A 19,826-nucleotide genomic window follows, 5' to 3' on the forward strand; every position below is an offset into this window, starting at 1 on the left:
ACATTAATTGGAGATTCACATAATTTTACCCAATGCAAGCACTGGTACTTTATATGTAATTAGGACAATAACCAGTCCCTCATTCAGCTTGACGGACCCCGGGTTAAAGCTTTGCCTGTTTCAAGCATGCTTGTTGGCAGTCTATTAGTGACTGAACATCCACTATCACAACACTGCTGTCACCAGCATGATTCAGTGTTATGATTGCACTCAGGCAGGGAGTGGGAGGCTGTGCATGTTTTCCACCCGGGCTGTGCAATACAGCCAGGTGGAGAAAAGCCAAGGACGCATGACTGTTTGGTCTGCCAAAGACAGACAGCCAGCCAGACATTCATGCTCACTTAGAAAGTGACCACCACTCCGCCCCCTGCTCTGTGGGCAGCCCAGCCTTGCCCAGTCTCTCCAGAGCCAGTAGTGAAAAATAAATAAATAACAGTGTTCTTTTATTTTTACTGTGGGGCGGCGCTCCTCTGCCTTAGCTGTAATATAGGCACTTTCACCTGAACCCGAACGCTTTTGTATGGTCACCTCAATATGCATGAGAGTCATTTCAGATTAAACGTATAGGGCCTGTATTATGCCATACGAAGTGCTTTGACTCAGTTCTCAGTGCTCCTTTGCAACAGAATGACTACACAGGCAGACTTGATAACCAGTGACAGGGGTAGCATTTCATTTCTGGACATAGTCCTCATGGTACTCCCGTTTTAAAAAAAAAAAACAGGAAAGCATGAAAGACAAGTGCCTAAACACAGTGATACCAACCAATGACACCAACCACTGACTGGACTGTAGACTCCATATTAGAAATTGGATTCGATGGGCTAGTCGTGGACACCATGTTGGCATATCAAATAAAACCATGAGAAATACACTGGACATGGAAACATTTGCTAGAACACCCATAGTGGTCATCCCTCTGTAGCATGGATGGTAAAAGTTACCTTTCGTGAAGCCTGCTCTCAGACTCCTTCAGCTTGGTCTTCAGATGCCGTATCGCCACCTCTTTCTGCTGCAGGGGTGTCAAATACTGCTCGGGGTTGGGTGGTTTAATGCCGTGGTTGTCGCCACACGAGCTGTACCTGGCGGTGCGTCTGTAATGAGAAAACATCAGATGGCTAGACTTCTTATAAAGATGCATTCATTTACTGTTGAGCGATGCTTACTCTAAGACGCGTGACCGGTCAAGATCAGTCTAATCTACCAAATGACTTTCTGCCAGAGAGAGACCAATTTCCACACGCGACAGTATATTGCAAGCTTTTTGGCACGTGAACCAAGGCCAAAGTTACGCCTCTGTCTTCACACCGCAGCCAACAGCAATTTGTATTCTGAAACATTAATAAGTGCAAGCTCCCTGCATGCAAGGCATGATATGTGAATGGTACCCAGAGTTGCTGAACCTTAAACCAGAGACCGGAGGACGAGTGCTCCTGTGCAAACGGCCGAGAGTAGTTTGTGGTGGTGTTTCACGCGTTTCTGTTTAGCAGAAAGTGGTGCTGGCACTTGAGGCCCATTCAGCAATACATTGCTCACGCGCCGGTGTTTTTTTGCTTTTTTTACAAATCCGCAGCAGGTGAAGGAGCCTAGTCTGCTGTAGGTGCACTGGCTCAATCCAGGGCCATAAATCTAATTTGCTAACCAGGTCCAGGATTTTTTTAATCCCAGTTTTGACACTTGACCTAAAATATGGTCCATCAGAACAAACTTCTTTAATGGACTGCATCAGACTGTTAGAAAGTCAGCCTTTTGCTCGGTTCATCCCAATTTTTTGCTGAATGACACTAGTGGTACCTAACTCTGGCTGTGCCTGGGCTCTACTAAGCAGGCCCAGTGCAATATTTAAAAAGATGCATGAAATACGGTACAGTTACAGTTACAGACCTTAAAAGTCCCTAGTAGAAAATAGGGCCAGGGGGTGCAATTCACCTAGAAGTCCCTAGTATATAATAGAGCATGGAGGTTTAGAGGCCCAGTAAGGTTCCTGCAGTTGCATGTGCACGCTGCTGTGCGCCGGATATCATTTTAAAGGCAGCCTTGATTTGCAGACCCCCTTTAAAAGTAAATTGGGTGCAAACTCTACTTTTGTGGTATGGGCAGAAGGAATTATTTACCTTTTTAAATATTTGGTACCACCCCAGGTGTCCCAGTGTTGGGGGGCATGTAACTAAACAGTGACCTGATAAATTGTTTTATATGCCCGGATGAAGAAACTGCACATTTTATTTTTACCCCATTGTGGATACTTCGCTCCATAGGCTAACATTGCAATATTTTATTTAGGTAGAACCATTGCTAGGAAAGGAGTTCAGTATTCAAGGACTCAAAAGATTGGGGTTGATAAATGCAACAATTTGCCACAGTTGAATTTATCCTATAATACAGAAGAGAAGTTAGCTAGCCAAAATCTAGCCTTCTGGTCGTCTCTGCCAATTGGTCAGTCTTAACAGGCTTAACCACTCTGCTTTGATTGGGTGATATGTGATCTGGCACGAATGGCCAGAGCTCTACAGCTGTGGAGGTTTTGTCCTAGAGAGGGGGCTGGGTAAATCAAACTGAGCTCAAAGAGAGCAGATCAGTAAGGAATGCCATACATACCTAACCCCACATCCTCTGCCCCAGCCCAATGGCAGACTTAAGACAGGAGTTTACAGAAGTCATGGAGAGGAGACATGGCTCGAGTCGGGGTACCACGCGGGTGGACCGCGTCCCCCCACTTATTTTACTGGGCGGACGCCGGCCCCCCTGCCAAACATCTGGACTTCACTCTTTCGCCTCTCTGGGACGAGGAGCTTGGCACCTTTCGTGACGTCACTTCCTGCCGTGACGTCACTTCCGGTGACAGCATCCACTCACTTCTTTTTTTACAATTTGTGCCCTGGGAGGAGATATAATGGAAATGAGCCACACTGTGGGTTGGTTAAGCCAGCTCTTACTCCTCTGCAGAGAAATCATCCAGGTTAGATTTTGGAAGTACAGTGCTTTGTGGGACAAGAAGATGCCACACTTTAGAGGAAGTTGTCATACCTTTGGGTGGCACCCAGTATTTCATTGGACAGAGGTGACCGATGCTTGTCGCCCCGGAACACTGAATAAGTGTGTGAGAGCTGCATAGTTTCTCAGACCTGCTGCCTGAAACAACAAGGAAAAGAAGGACTGCCCTGCTGGAATCTAGATTTGCACCCAAAGACCAGAACTCTGAATGACTGCACCTACAGCACAATCTCGTACTAAAGCTCTGGGGGCGGTGCCTTTCTTCAAGAAGGATTAAGGAGTGGACTCTCTGCATGCTAGAGGTTAACATAGCCCACCTGCATCATCTCCAAGAGTACCCATCCAGTGGATTATTAAAGATTCGGCCAGACGAACTGTGGGAATTGCAGCCCAGACATCTCAGAGACCATCTGGACACTTTTAAACCTACAAGGAGACCTTCAGGAAGCACCTCCGGACGTCTGGAGAACTTATGTGAAAAAGCTCCATGAGATGACCGACCGAATGTCGAAAGTCAAGCTGACTACCTTCAGCCGCGATCCGGCCAGAATTTCTGGTTCGTCCTGCTAAAAGCTCCGGAACTCCAGATCACCAGGATTTGACCTGGGACTAGCAGAAAGTCAAGCCAGAGAACCCTCTAAGAATCTAGCATGCTGGCGAATTGAGCTACGCTTGAAAAAAAAGCTCCAGAAAAGTTTCTAAGCGTGAAGGTAACTTTGTCCCTGTCAAACGTGACCAAATGTCCCAGAGTGATGATATATGTGTTTAAGCAACATAAACTGGGTAATCTTTAAAAATTCATCTCTCTGGTTCCCTACACTGGATTTTTGTCTTTTTGGTGCCTGTTCCTAAAAATAGGAAATATTTTTATGTCAGCCTAAAAATTGCATGGCAGTCTGCAAGACATGCTGTATTCAGTATAAGGGCTTTAAACACGCCCACCACATTTGGTTGGTTATTTGGCCTGCCTTTCGAAATTCCTTTGGTCTGGTTAGTCAATAGGGTACATCTGTCCCGCCCTTGAATGCCTGGTTCTCTCCAAGAGGACTTCACCGCTTGTTCCTCTTTGCCGGACATCTGCTGCTTCCTGGCTCGCACCTCTTCCTGACATTACTTTTGTCGTTCCTGCGCTGCTGCTTCTTGTTCCTTTTTGTTGGGCATCTCTGCCCATCTGTTGCTTCCTCTCTAGCACCCCCGCCCGTCATTGCAGTACACCATGGTGATTGCTTTTTTTAAATTAAATGGCAGCCACAGTAAAATTTGACTGTTCCTTTCCTGAAAAAAAGAAACACCAAACCCAAGGACAGCAAGGAATTTACATGTATGACTGTACAAGTCCGTTATAATTGGGTTTTCTCTGACAGTTTGTCAACTGATTTCCTTGTGGGCAGCCTCATTCTAAGTCCTCTAGACATGCTGTTCGCTGCCTCCCCATCCCAGAGGTACTTCTCTTTCAAAGTCCTTTTTGCAGTGCTGCTAGTTGCTACTCTGGTCTCGTCTGTAATTCCTCATTCTAAGTCTTCTAGACAGTGCTGCTAGCTGCTTCTCTAGGCCCGTTGGTAATTCCCACATTTTAAGTCCTATAGGCAGTGCTGCAGCTGTGTGTGTGTTAGCTAGCTGCTACTCTGGTCCCACCAGTAATTCCTCATTCTACATCCTCTAGGCAGTGCCGCTAGCTGCTACTCGGGTCCCAAGAGTAATTTTTCATTCCAAGTATTCCAAACAGTGCTGCAAGCTGCTACTCTTGTCCCGCTGGTAATTCCCACTTTTAAGTCCTGTAGGCAGTGCTGCTAGCCACTTCTCTGATCCCATCAGTAATTCCCACATTTTAAGTCGTCTAGGCAGTGCTGCAGCTGTGTCTCTGTTTCCAGTGATAATTCCCCATTTTTAGTCCTTTAGACAGTGCTGCTTGCTGCTTCTCTGGTCTCATCAGTAAGTCCCCCATTTTAAGTCCTCTAGGCAGTGCTGCAGCTGTGTCAATTCCAAGTGGTAATTCACCATTCTTAGACCGCTAGACAGTGCTGCAGCGGCTTCTCTGTTTATACATCTACTACTCTCCAAACCAAAACACATAGGTAAAAGACTGACATTTACAACACCAATAGGTCTAACTCTCAAAAACAAGAGACCTGTTGAATTGAAAATGCTTGTTCTAAATTGGTGTGGGATTGTTATTTTGTGTTGAGTTTTACTTCTGTGATGTATTGGTGTTTTAAATGCTTTACACTGACTCTTATGTTAGGCCTGACTGTTAGTACATTGGCCCCTTGCTCAACCCTTGTTAGCTGACCACTGAGACCTTTACTGGACCCTATACCATGCTAGTGGCCTTATTACTATTTGTAGGTGCATACTTACCCATACCAGTAATCAACTTTCCAACACAGACTTTGCCAACCCTGAAAATAATTTTCCTATGCAGGGGAGAGGTGTGGAGTGCTTAAAGGGGGTGGGGTCTGGAGTGGGGCACGGTCTTTGAGCCCACCACCACCTGGTCAACTACGGCAGGAGTTTAGAGGTTGCAACTGTTCGAGCCCACCCTCCCACAAAAACAAATTAAGGCTTTCAACTTTTGCACATGTCCTGGGGAGGCTGCAAAACTCCTGATAGATGGGGCTTCTCCAAACACGAGCTAGAAACCTGCTCTCTGCGGGGGTTTCCAGTTCACTTTATATCAGAATTTAATTTGATTTTTTCTCTTCACCAGGAGACCAGATGAAGAGAGCAGGTAGGACTTCATTATGGCACTGTGTCAGTTGGTAGTCTACTCCATTTCAAAATGTAAATGACTGCAACATAAATATGCAAACACTGGACTACGTTCAGTATAGTTCTACCCCAACTACATGCTTCCACTACCTTCATCATCTTAACCTATTTTTCTAATTGGTCTGATCTCAACCTCATTTTGTACACACCATGTTGGGACAGAAACATCCCCTGCATGGTAACAGACATGCTCCCCTGTCGAGAGTGCCAGAGATGCGTAAGCATCAGGATCCCTTGCACTGATTTTTGTTCATGGGCAAACATGGACCATGCGTGTGTGCCATGACCTAGTCCGGTCGAACAGTAATGCGGTCTTTGGGTGCCCCTAGTTCTACTCCCATAGTGGCAGAAGGCTATAGCCCTGACAAGGAGTTAAGTGACACGAGCATGGTGATGACAAAACATCCGATGCTAGACTTCTTATAAAGATGCATTCATATACTGTTGTGCGATGCACACTCTAAGACGCGTGACCTACCAGTTTGGTGTTTAGTAAAAATCAGGAGTGTGAACAGGCCATTTTAGCCCTTGTCACTGGTGTGGTGTCCATCAGCCTAGTCATGTAAAGTTCTGTTGCTGTGTACTTACGTCACCCTTGACCAACATAGTGACGGATAGTTGCGTGTGGTGCTGTGACATTTGTTTGGTTCTGCAAGGTACATAACAGGGAGTCCAGCGGGTTCCATTTTGGAACATGAGCCTACAAAGGCTAGTAGGAGGAGAAGACTGAACTCCAGACAGGAGATATAGAATGTTAACATTCCTAAGGGCTGAGGTGGAAACATGCACTGGAGGAAGGGGAGCAGAACATATGCTGCGTACATCAAGGGTCTCTGATTTCAGGAAGGGTTAATGGTCATTGAGGCCTAGGCTCATTGTGAAGTGAGATGGTGGGTCTGATTAGGATGGCAATTTGGGACCCGGGAATCATGATAGAGGGGATGCTTTACACCTCTGAACTTTTGTAAGTCATATTTCCATGAAGGCCGACACCTAGGTGTGATCCCCAGTTACTCCTGTGTTGAGAGTTAATCAAAACTGGAGCCTCTCCAGCTGTGGCAGACTGTCCCTTTGACCGAGGATAGGACATGGTAGAGGACACAGAAAATGAGTCAACTTTCAACATGAATTTCAAAGAACCAGACACTAAATGAAATCTATGTCTGCATACGGACTATAAAAGTGGGAGCATGAATCCCACAAGCTGTTTATCAGTATTGTCAAGATCACCATGAGTTAGAGCTGCTGTAACCAGGAGTGACGACTAAAGTCCTAGCTGAGGGACTGACCATAACCCAGGAAGCCAACAACACTTGCCCTAATTGTTAGACTGGAGGCAGAGAATTCTTCCAGCAATGCTTCTGTGCACCAGTAGGTGGTGTTATATGCTCTGTGGTCACCCAAAAGTGAGAGAACAAATTCATATATAAGATCCACCCCTGCACATTGATGTCCGATCCTTTGTTCTTTGTCCTTTGACGTGGTCTGGAGCTCTGCTCTAAATTTGGTCTGCCTTATGAAGACTCAAAAAACTTTTGACAGTGTCTATACAACAATATCCCACCAAAAACAACGGGATTGAAGCCATGCGGAGACAGGAGGAAGCAGATGTCAGTCTCTGGCCGGGACGCATTTTTTTGAAAGATTTGACACCAAAATAATGTTTTTCTCAGTGAAGCCTGAAGCTGGTATCGGCACTTTTAATGTATTGGCCCTCAGAGCTGATGCGCAGCTGTTCATGCCTCTTGATCATTAAAACAGTCTTCCTCATTGTGATTAAGCCAGCACTTTGCTTTAGTAAACTACCTGCGCTCTATATAATGCCTGAAACCTACTTTTTTTCTGAAGTAGGGCAGCCTTCTTACTGAAGGCCATGAGCCCCTTCCACACTGGCCAATCGATTACACCCTGGTGTGATTGATAAGCGCTTTGTGGATTTCACAAGTGCAATGAAAGGGAAGCCTGTGCTGAAGAGGGGACTGTTAAGCTGGGAGGTCCTCTGTACACCTCCAGAAGAAATCTAATGCACAAAGCAGCCATGAATTGCTCAAAATATAAGCAAAGTCGTTAAAATAATGCATTTTCCCCTTTTGAAACCTACACCTACTAATACTAGCCAAAAAAAACCCACAAAACAAAGCCCAGCTATCTAGGCCATTCCTGTCTTGTAGAGCAAATAGTCAGGATAGCAGTGTTAAAGGAAGTACTAGAGATTGGACACAAATTATTCTAGTGCTATCTGTTGAAACTGGAATTCCAAAATGCATGCAGATGTCTGGTTGATCTCCAAAAGAGGAGGCAATCTCATGAAGGGTAGCAGGTCTCAGAAAAGTAGGACTTTCACTCTTGTCCATACATACATACATACATACATACATACATACATGCACCAGGCTTGTAGGGCAGTAGCAATCAGACACTTCTTCCAGCAGAGCTTTGACAGTGGTCCTTTCTCAATGACCATTAGCTCTAACTTGAGCATAGCGGCAGTCCTACTACCACAGAGTGGACACTTGTCTCGAAGTCCACTACCAACCACTGGTACGAACAGGCATCCAATCCACTCTCCAGAAAGTCAAAACATTAGCTGCGGCATCTGCACAACGGAGGAAGAGAGAACTTTAAGACAAACTCACCTCAAAGTTGGGCTGGTTTCACTTCCTTTGTAGGATCCGGAGTTGCTGCTGCTCGCCGATGACGCTCCATAGCCTTCATGGTTGTTGACAGGGCTGACGGGATTCCTTCCCAGCATGGACAGAAGGTCCTTATCACGTGACACAGGTGGACTGGTTCCTGCCTTGTGAGCTGAACAACTCGCTGTGCCCCTTCCATGACAACTGCGGCTAAGAGATAAACGAAAACAAGTCATCAACAGTTACTCAATGAACACTAATGCGGGTGCATTCTTTTGTAAAAATGGGTGCATGACAAAGCACTGGAGACAACACGTTCTAAAGCATCGAATAAATGCATTTTGAAAAACAATCGCTGCTGTATATAGTGGCTGCAATGTTCAGAAATGCAATATTCGAATGGCCCATCGTTTGCAGCGTGAAACCGCTAGCTTTTATTGGCTGAAAAGCCGCCTCATGCTTCAGAAAGGCTTTTAGTTTTTTTTTTCTCTATTCTTTTATTGACATTTGCTAGTTTTCTTATTTGAAGCTGGTGAAAATGTATCTAATATGTGCAGTAATATTTCTAGTCGTGCCTGGCATCAACAAGTTTATTCAGCGATCTTTCACATGTCCCTTTCTGTCCAGAGTGGAAACGTTTCAGGGAGCACTGTAAAAGTTAACATTTAGAAAATGTGGCTTAGACTTTTTATTTAATGAAGGCCATACAAAGAGAACCCTCGAAAGGGCAACTGAAACAAATCAAACGGTCATAAAAATGAAAGGAGTGTTTTAATATCCACCCATCCCAGATTCGGATTTGCTGCTACTTTACCCACATGACGTGACGCTCCTTTTTTATTTTTTATAACAAATATAAACCTACAAATCCCATCACAATGCTGCAGACGAACCACCGCCTGGGACTGATCAAGGAGTGATATACGCCACTTGGCACATTAACATTAGTCCATGTCATGTCAGCAAAACAACAAGAACAAGGGCAATCCGCGCACTGATTGTTGTAAGCAATTGCATATGGCATGCATTTTGTTTCTGATTTATTCAGGTTCTTGAGTAAGGCTACATTTGTTTTGTCAACCACGGTCTGCAATGGATTTGTGAACCTGGCTATCGAAACAACCTCTCAAAAAGGACACAAAGTGGTTCACTTTCATCTAAACATAGTCCTGAGGAAGGTCTCATTTATTACATAGGAGACCGAAACATGGACTTGTTTTCACTACCTGCAACCTATTCAGTTTTAAATGCATCTGGCCTCAATCACGAACTGTGCCGTAAGAACTTTGGGGGTATGTTGGGGAAGGAGGGGAAGGAGGGGAAGGAGGGTAAGGGGGGTCATTTGAGTTTTCTATGCCAAACAATATAATCCCTTTTAACCATCCATGTTTTAACAATTCTTTTTAAATCGAGGTTATTTGTTGTGTTCTTGTCATAATAAAACCTTTTATTCACATGTTAGCCTCAGGATATATTTTCTCTCAGGCAATTGAGTGATTATATGACGGTAGAAATTAAATGAATACTTTTTCCTTGTTTAAATTTATTGCAACATGTGATTATATGCTCTTCTAAATTACACATTTGTTTGCCTAGGTTAGAAATTGGGTTTCTGGATGGCAGAATTTTGAACCCTGTCCAAGCAGGAAGCATAATTCTAGTCAGGGTAAGTGTAGGGCACACTCAAAGTTTGCCTGTGCTCACACTCTGGTAGCTTGGCACAGACCTGTCAGGCTAAACTAAAGAGCAAATGTGTAAAGTATTTATGCACACACATGCAGTAACAGTGAAAATACCATAAAAAGTACTCCACACCAGTTTAGAAAATAGGAAATATTTATCTGAGCAAAACAAGACCAAAACAACAAAAATCCAATATTCACAATTCAAGATATGAATTTCACAAGATTAAATCAGAACAGTGCTTAGAAGTCAATAGCTCCAACTGGGGATATCTGGTCGCGCTTCACCGGGGCAAATCCAAAAGTTCAATCCAACCAAGATGGAGCACAGACACGATACAGGAATCATGCAGGCCAGTTGACAGTACTTTGGATGCGTCGATGCTCGGGGACGTTGTGCTGAAATTCAAAGGTGATGTAGTGCCATTGTAGGCGATGAATCTCTTCTATAAATCAGGCAAAGCCAACGATGTGTTGAAGTCAAGAGCTTGGTGTTTCGGTTCCGCGGCATTGATGTCGAACTGTTGGGCTGAAGGAGATGCATGGGTTGGAAGCAACACAGGGCCGGGAATGCTTCGGAGTTGGGTCTGTGCAACACAGACAAGAGTGATGCGGTGTCCGAGACTCAAAAAGCAGTGGTTCCTTGGAGGCGTTCCGTCGGCAAAGTCACGGCTGCACAGCTTCGATAGCTCATGACCACACCTTTAGCTATTCACCAGCGAAGTAATTCATGTCAGAATATTTAGGAAGACAATGGATTCTTTGAGGATTGCTAATAGCCCCTGGCCACACCAATTACTATGAAATGGTGTGGCCAGGAGCTATCACAATCACAAAAGAATCAATTATCTTTCTAAAAACAGTGACATGAATAATGACTTCACTGGGAAATAGCTAAAGATCTCCGACCACCAAAGGAAAGGGCCAACCAGTACCATCTGGACTATACAACAGAGGGTTAGAAGAGGTACTACACTGCAGGAAACAGCGATAACTTCAGCCACATATCACAACCGCCTTGGACCGATAACCACTGCGTGCACTTCGCCTTTGACAAACCCATGGCACCCAAATCAGCTCCACGCCCACGAAGGAATTGGAGCAAAGTTACAGATGAGCAAATTAACTCAACCCTCACCAGAGGCAGCCACACCTGGGCATCCAACGCTAACATTGCAGCCAGAGGACTCCACACTTGATCTCCAGCTGCGCCGACGAGCTCGCCCCGCAACCCTGAAAAACAGCGCCCCAGAAAAGCAGCCTGGTTCACCACCGATATCCAAGAAACCAGACGCACCTGATGACGCCTAGAGAAGAACTGGAGAAACATCAAGACAACCGAAAACCACGTCACTTACAAGGAAGCCATGACGAACTACCACAACCACATCAGAACCACCAAGAGGAACATCATCCACAACAAAATCCTCACCAACTTCAGGAATTCACCAACCCACACAGTGAAGGCACAGACATGATCTCATCCCAAGACCTCTCCTTCAAGCTCAGAACCTACTTCCACCTAAAGATCAAAAACCTTTACGACAACTTTGTCGACCATCCACCAGACGCCACGGCCAGTCCACCACCCCCAGAGACACCAGCCAGCCCACCATCTCCAACTGGACGCCAATCACAACCGAAAACACTGCCTCAACCATGAAAGGCATCCACTCTGGGGGTGGGTGGGGGGGGGGGCACCGACCCCTGCCCCCCTTACAACTACCATAGAGCCACGGCCGCCAATGCACCTGAACTACAACGCATTATCAACACCACCTTCAGAACAGGTGCCTTCCCAGATGACTGGAAGCACGCAAAGGTCATGTCTCTGCTTAAGAAGCCCCCAGCTGACCCCACCGACCTCAAGAACTATCGGCCCATCTAGCTCCTCCCCTTCGCAGCCAAAGTAGCAGAGAATTCAGGGAATGGACCCGATTCAGCAAAGAGAAAGCCATCCCCGACCCGTCCCAATCCGGATTTCGAAGTAACCACAGCACCAAGACCGCCCTCCTCGCCACCACAGACGACATCCGCACCCTCCTGGACCAAGGCCACTCCACGGCCCTCATCCTAATCGAACTATCAGCGGCTTTCAACACGGTATCCCACTGCACACTAGTCACCAGACTACATGACGCTGGCATACAAGGAAAAGCCCTGGACTGGATCCAATCATTCCTCACCGGAAGAAGTGAAAGGATCAGACTGCCACACTTTCTCTCCGATCCCACGAATATCACCTGCGGAGTACCACAGGGGTCATCACTGAGCCAGACCCTCTTCAACATCAACATGACCCCCCCATGCAGACATCGTCCGACAACACTGCCTCAACATTGTACCCTAAGCTGAAGACACCCAGCTCGTCTCCCTTACCAAAGACCCCACCACCATCCAACTCAACTTCAGAAAGGAATACAAGACGCCGCAGTCTGGAAGACAGAAGTCCTCATGCTCGGAACCCCCCCTCAGCATAGGACAACACCTGGTGGCCAAACGCCCTGAGGAGCCTACCTACCTCCAGTGTGCACCACAAGGATGGGGGACACTCAGTGTTGTGTAAAATACCCCTCACACACCAACAGGCCCCTTGGTGTCATGCTTCATCATCGGGGTCTTCGCACCCCGCTAAGGGGATGCGGCACGCTACGACATGCGACTACGCGGGAGCGTTGACAAGAATAGACTATGTGTGGTGTGTGTAGAGTGCAAATGAGGGGATTAATGTGAGTGAAGGGTGTAGTGAAAAGTTAAAAAGTACCTGGCTAGTGGGTGGTGTGAAAAAAAACTTTACTTCATACCCCTGGCTGGTGCTATTAAAAAGATGTGCAAAAAGGCGAGGTTAGTTGTCTTAGTTAGGGACAAAACCTCTGGTGTGCGTCGACATGTTTCGGAACTGGTGTTCCTTCTTCAGGACGGGGCACAACTTCCCACCCCTACTCACGTGTTTCTATCAAAAAATGTTATCTACTTCTCTTTTGCTAAAAAGTGATAACTATCTCACGAAGGCTAACAATGTGCCTACAGCGGTATTCTAGGTTCATGCATTTGCATGCCCTGAAAAAAGAAGAAAAACTAGATTTAGTTTGGTTACCATATAGGATTGGCTCAAACAGGTGCAGTCACCTGGAGCCCCAAACAGTTAAATTAACCTTTAAAAAAGAGGGACACACAAAACACACAACATATAGGACACACTTAAGGTTTTTTTAAAAGTTGTTAGGTTTAGACATACTCATATTTTTTGTTGTTATTGCATCATGAGCATATCCTGAACATCAAGGTAGGTAGGTGGATCCACAATCTGTGAGGGTAAAGAAGTGGTTTCAGTGTTGTTACTCCTTTTACTCACTGTTTGACTCCACAATAAATCTGGATATCTTGGTGTCGTTTTTGCGTGTGAAATACTCACGAAATCCATATGGAGGGCAACAACAACCTTTTTTAGGGGCACGCCAGAACACACGAGGCAAGAACCGGAAAGGCAATACTGTCGCCTGGGAAGACCAGGAACAGCCCAACGCCCGGACAACCCGGAGCATGACGGGATCACTTCCCAATCAACCATCAACCAGCAAGAGAGGGACTTAGTTGTGAATCTCACACCTATGACACTGACAGCAACACAGAAGAATGTCCTTAACAAAGGCCTGGGATTTGTACCAACTCAGAAACCAGATGTCTTCAAACTTAACATGGAGCTACAGGATTTCTTCAGGAAACTAAAACTACAGGCTTTCTTCAAAGATAAGCCATTACAAGAAGATAAAACGGACACCGGTTTAAAGTTGAAATCAACCTTCTCCCCGCCAGATTCTACAATTCCCGTAGAAATCCTAACCTTTGAAAAGGCAGTGACCACTGAGGTAAACCTACTGAATACCAAAGGGAAAAATGTCTTCTATAACACAAGTGGTGATGAACAACGAGCCCTGAGAGAGCTGACAACCAACAGTGAGCTCGTGATAAAACCAGCAGACGAAGGGGGAGCGATAGTATTGCAAACCCTGGAAGCATACAACAGAGCGTGCCAGCGTTTACTATCGGATGAACGGAACTATAAAATGCTGGAAAGAGATCCCACAGAAAGACTTCGGACCCGAATTGGAGGTATGGTAGAGGAAGGTCTAGCCCATGACTGGCTCAGTTCCGAAACATGTCGACGCACACCAGAGGTTTTGTCCCTAACTAAGACAACTAACCTCGCCTTTTTGCACATCTTTTTAATAGCACCAGCCAGGGGTATGAAATAAAGTTTTTTTTCACACCACCCACTAGCCAGGTACTTTTTAACTTTTCACTACACCCTTCACTCACATTAATCCCCTCATTTGCACTCTACACACACCACACATAGTCTATTCTTGTCAACGCTCCCGCGTAGTCGCAGGTCGTAGCGTGCCGCATCCCCTTAGCGGGGTGCGAAGACCCCGATGATGAAGCATGACACCAAGGGGCCTGTTGGTGTGTGAGGGGTATTTTACACAACACTGAGTGTCCCCCATCCTTGTGGTGCACACTGGAAGTAGGATTCTCCTTGTTTATTTATCAGTGCCTGTGGAGTAGGAATCCTATCTTTTTACTCTACCTCCCTTCCTTGGTATTACGAGCCTACCTACCCCCTCAGACCACACCAAAAACCTCAGCATTGTACTAGACTATTCCCTCACAATGAACCGGCAAGTCAACCCCATCACCCCCAGCTGCTTCAACACCCTCTGCATCCTCCGAAAAACCTTCAAATGGATCCCCCTGAGTCAAGGAAGACAGTCTCCCACGCACTCATCACTAGCAGACTTGACTACGGAAACGTGCTCTACGCTGGCATCAACAAGTCCCTACTCCACAAACACCAGACAATACAAAACACCGCCGCCAGACTCATCCTGGGCATCCCCATGCACAAACACATCAGCCAACACCTACAAAGACTCCACTGGCTCCCCGTGGAGAAAAGAGTTACATTCAAAATCGTAACTCGCTCCTACAAATGACTACACTACAACAGACTCAAATACCTCAACGACAGAATGAACTACCATGTACCCAAAAAGAAACCTATCCGCCAACTTCGCACTAGCCAAAGCCCCACACAACCACTGAGCTAGAGCAGGCAGAAGAGCCTTCTCTCACATCGCAGCCAAGACCTGGAATGAGCTACCGGTAGACATCAGACTCGCCCCCTCCCTGGACACCTTCAGGAAGAGCCTCAAACTGTCTCTTCTGCTAAAACAGACCTGCTGCAGGACCCCCCCCCCCCCCCCCCCACCCTTCAGCACCTTGAGACCCTCATGGGTGAGTAGCACGCTTACTATCCCCAGATTGATTAATAGGTACCCCACCTTTACTAACAGCACAGGCCACCAGCCTTAATCTTTTCATGTACTTTTGACACACAAGGTCATTAATGTTTGTTATTTGAAGTGATCCATAACAATGTATGTACAGGTCTATGTGATTGACAATGTGTATATAATGGTCTCAATTATATACACAATGTTTCTTTGATTATGTTATTTTTATATATTTGTCTCAACTATATGAAACTGAACTTTTGTAAACTAATGAAGAAAAACAATATTAGACTACACAATACCTTGTTCTCTTATTCTGGGGGCTACAGTTTCATAAGAGATTCTGACACATGGCAAAATCAGTGCTCAGCTTCAAAGACTCACAAAATCCACCAGTAGTCATTGATTGATGATCAAAGAAACAATGACAACACATTTTTTCTGTTGAAAACATCCCTTTGGATCGATGGTACAGGGGTTACACTGAGGCACAGAGCAGACCCACTGGTGGCATTTGACCTACAGACCCTGGGCAAGCGTAGTGCACTGTGCTAGGACTTTAGCAAAAACAAGTATGTGAATCATGGAGAAACTATATACCATTAAATTTTAGACAGAGCACATGCACGTTGGGCACTTTTCTGCACTGGTCGCAATGAAAACCAAAAAATAAGATCAGAAAAATAACCGGTAGGAAGGCAAAAAGTTTGGGCATAACCCTGCAAAGAGGGCCAGGTCCAGCTGTGGAAAATAAATACAAACTTGGTGAACATTATCGGCGCCATCTTGCCCCTTTTCCAAGCCCATTCGTGCGCGTAAGCGGCAGCCATTTTGAGCACCATGGCCTCCCTGCCCCTCGCTGATAGCCAGCGCGTCTCTCTCTCTCTTAACCTCGCAAGCATTCCCCCACACACTGACAACCCCCGCTCTCTCATGCCTAGGGTCATAAACCCCTCTTCAGCGCAGCTTCACCACTGAATCCCATCCTGTTCCCAGCGCGACACCTCCCCTCATTCCTTTCATGGCCTCAAACCCTTTTGATGCAAACCCCTTTTCCTGTGTCCCCGTTTGTCTTCCCTGTTCCCAGGCCGCCACCTGGCTCTGCGGATACTGTTTATTACCCCGTACAGTAGGAAGCTTCCCCTCCCCATCAAAAGACCCCCGAACCGATCAAAGCCCCCACCCCATGAGATCCGATCAACCCCATGCATTCCGTGAATCGGCGGAATGCCCTGCTGTGCGACAACCATCACCTGTTGTGACCGGGGTGGGGAATCCAACTGTAAATGTATGTGGGAACGGGTCTGAAGGGGAGATTCCGAGGATGTTCTTTCAAGTACTAAAGTATTGCGAGAATGTGTTATGTGCAATAAAAGTCATAATCCCTAGTATAAGAGGCCAGGCCTCAGAGATGTGGTTAGAGCACCTCGTGACGATACTTGCTGTCTGAATTGATGTGTTCTCCTCCGGAGAGAATAAAATCCTCGTTTCCTGCCTTCCAGTCTCCAGCGCCTGCTTCTTCATTGATTAATATTGGTGGGTCATAGAGGCGATACCGCCGGGCAACATAAAAGGGTCTTTGGTTACCGGTTGTCTTTGGAACCCTTTTTAACAATTGGCGTCCCAAACGTGGGGCCCATCAGCGACTCGTGGATCCAGTGGGAGAGGTCCTGACGACAGAGTGAACGACTGCAACGATCGGAAGGTACCCTGTCCGATAGACCCTTGTCTGACAGCCGATCATCCGAACTTCACTGGTTCCGAACAGACCTCTCTCGAGTGATCTGCGGTCCTGACTGGGAACCCTCAGGAGTGCCACGAGAAGTACGAAGAGAAGAGGACGATCGGGCGCTGGATTCGGAAGACGAGAAACTGTCCATGCGGTCCGGGTAAGGTCGTGTAAACACGACGAATTGCGAAAGTGATAGATAATTGAAAATAATTGATAATTGTTGAGAAAATACTAGTATTACTCTGTTAATTTATTGGAGATTCACTGTCTACAAACGGAGAAACAACAGGCTCTCCCTTTATAAACAGCGAAGGATAGGTACGCACCCGTCGGACCTATCTTTCTCCCCCACTGAACAATTGCCCCTTCCCCCCATTGATTAACTGTTATAGATTGTTTTCTGGAGATTCTCTGTCTGCAAACAGGGAAAAATAGGTCCCCTCTTTACAGATAGTGAAAGGGTAGGTGACGCGAACCTTTGCGAGCCTACTTATTCTCCCCATTGACCATATTGATTTTTTATTTTTGACCTGACGTTGATTGATTGCTCAGAATTGGTTCATGAGGTATTCACTACGTGCAAACAACGTAGAATAGAAATATTCTGTCTAGTCTTTGCGCGCAGTGATAAGATAGGTAGTGCTGACTATTATCCCATTGTGATCCGTCATGCCTGTCTTCTCCCCACTGGTTAGTAGCCTGTTTAACCCGGACCGCTTATTAGAGATGAACCATCCGGCTCCGCTGGAAGGCACCCCTAATAAGGACATGTTCATGAAGCATGGATTAATTGCTATAGCCTATAGTGAGCTGTGGCATAAATATACGAAAAGGGATCGTGAAAGACAGTGGCCACTGAGAGGATCCTTTGATCTCGACAAAATAGAAACGGTAGAAATAGCCCTTCGTAGGAATGAAACAACACCTATTATGCTCGATAGCCTCGGTATGTGGCGCAAAGAAGCTGCACGACGAAGGGAAGGCGACGAATTTAGAAAAGGTGAAGGGACACGACGGACAACCCTCCAAACGTCTAGTAGGCAAAGGGAAGAGCCAGCGATGGCACAGCCCCGAGGAGTAGACATGAAAAGCGAACGGTGTAAAGGGATGTGCCGACAAGCCAACCCCGGAACACAACGACCCGAAGGTAATCCCCCGACATTACGCACAGGACGGACAGATTTAAAACAAAACCAATGTGCTTTCTGTAAATGTCTTGGACACTGGAAAGCCCAATGCCCGACTCTGCAAAGCATAGGTAAGAATGGAGGGTTGACAGAAAGGACGGACCGACAGAAAGGAAAAAGACGTGAGATAAAAACCAATCAGACTAGTGCAGACAGAACAGACAGGACCACCCCGTTTGATTATGCTCGGTGGCACAGATTTCGTCAGGCCAATTTTAACGACATGTTAGAGTTCTGGGACTGATTGCTCTCTGTTGCTCCCCCACTCTGAAAAACAAACACAACTGCAGGTCAGTGTAAACAACCCCCCCGTTAGAGAAAAGACTCAAGAAAGCCAAGCGTCTATTATATAACTTAGGATTTAATTACGGTAAAACACACAACCAACAGTAAATAGAATAACTAGTAGAACTCTCTAAAAAGCAAACTTGACTAATAGGAAAAATACAAAACGTTATGCTCACTCCGGAAGTCCTTGAAATGTAACAGTTCGATGGTCCCGCCCATCCGAAACACATAGCACGTGTGGGGCGGGGCCTGCCAGCAGCCATGAGCCAAAAGGGATCGCCGGCGAAAAGGTCCTGGAGGCTCCACCAAGCAGGCAATGAAATGGTCTTTCCATACTACCCTTCCAGGGATGGCGTCCCCCAGGCCGCGAGTAGGGAGGGGGCGGCTGCAAATGACCCCCTCCCTCGTATCTTCTGGTCCGGCCATCACGAATTCCTCCATCGAACGGATGCAGGGTGGGCAGGGAGGAAGAGGCGACGCGGACGAGCCTCTTCCACCTCCACAGGTAGGAGGCTTCCCTGCCCTGGCCCGACGCCGATGTCCTCCAGCCGGGCGACGGCCATATACCTACGCTGCACAGGAAATATAATGACCGGCTGGTATATTTCCGCAACACAGGACATACAATGCCCGACTGGTATACTTGCGTAGTACAGGACATACAATGCCCGACTGGTATACTTTCTCAGAACAGGACATACAATGTCCGACGGGCATATTTACGGAGCACCGGACGTACAGTGGTCCCCCAAGAGTCGGAATCAGGGGTGTAGGGTGGTCATCATGTGCGCCCCTGATTCCAAGGGACGGCGTAGGATGCGCCGGGAGAGAAAGGCGGCACGGACGAGCCTTTCTCACCTCCCCAGACGAAGGCTCCACTGCTGCACCCTGGCGCCCCGAACCAAAATGTCCTGCTCCAGCAACATGATGCTCTGTCTTTCGCCATCACAAGAAGTTTCTTCCACTCCTGATGGATACGGCAAAGGTGGCTGCCACAGGGTCTCAAAATGGCGTCTGGGCCCTCGAAAGGCGGGTCTAGGCCACTGGAGTAACTTTGTCCGAAATTGCAACTCGGGCACTTGCCCACCCGGGCGCAAGCCCCCACCATCGACAAACATCCCCTCGACTTTGAAGATTCTACCAAAGTCCCAAGAGCCCTCGGCCCCTTCAGGCTTCCGGTGAGGAACAGTTGCATTGATCTCAAATGAAATAACCACGGCACAGCAACAAGATGGCGGTGCTCT

The 19,826-nt window shown here is 46.7% G+C and overlaps 1 protein-coding gene across 4 annotated transcripts in view; it reads right to left on the bottom strand.

Annotated features, from left to right (window-relative positions):
- The window catches only part of SYBU (syntabulin), a 167,724-nt gene that overhangs the window by 16,837 nt on the left and 131,061 nt on the right, over window positions 1-19,826 (bottom strand). For all 4 annotated transcript variants that reach the window (XM_086966132.1, XM_086966130.1, XM_086966129.1 and 1 more), the window contains 2 exons: window positions 8,400-8,606; window positions 945-1,094 (listed from right to left, as the gene is read on the bottom strand). In XM_086966132.1, coding sequence (XP_086822258.1) covers window positions 945-1,094; window positions 8,400-8,606 — 357 coding nt within the window. The remainder of the gene's footprint in view (window positions 1-944; window positions 1,095-8,399; window positions 8,607-19,826) is intronic.

Source organism: Lissotriton vulgaris, chromosome 4_1 (genome assembly GCF_964263255.1).
Source record: "Lissotriton vulgaris chromosome 4_1, aLisVul1.2, whole genome shotgun sequence".
In the NCBI taxonomy this organism is placed as follows: domain Eukaryota; kingdom Metazoa; phylum Chordata; class Amphibia; order Caudata; family Salamandridae; genus Lissotriton; species Lissotriton vulgaris.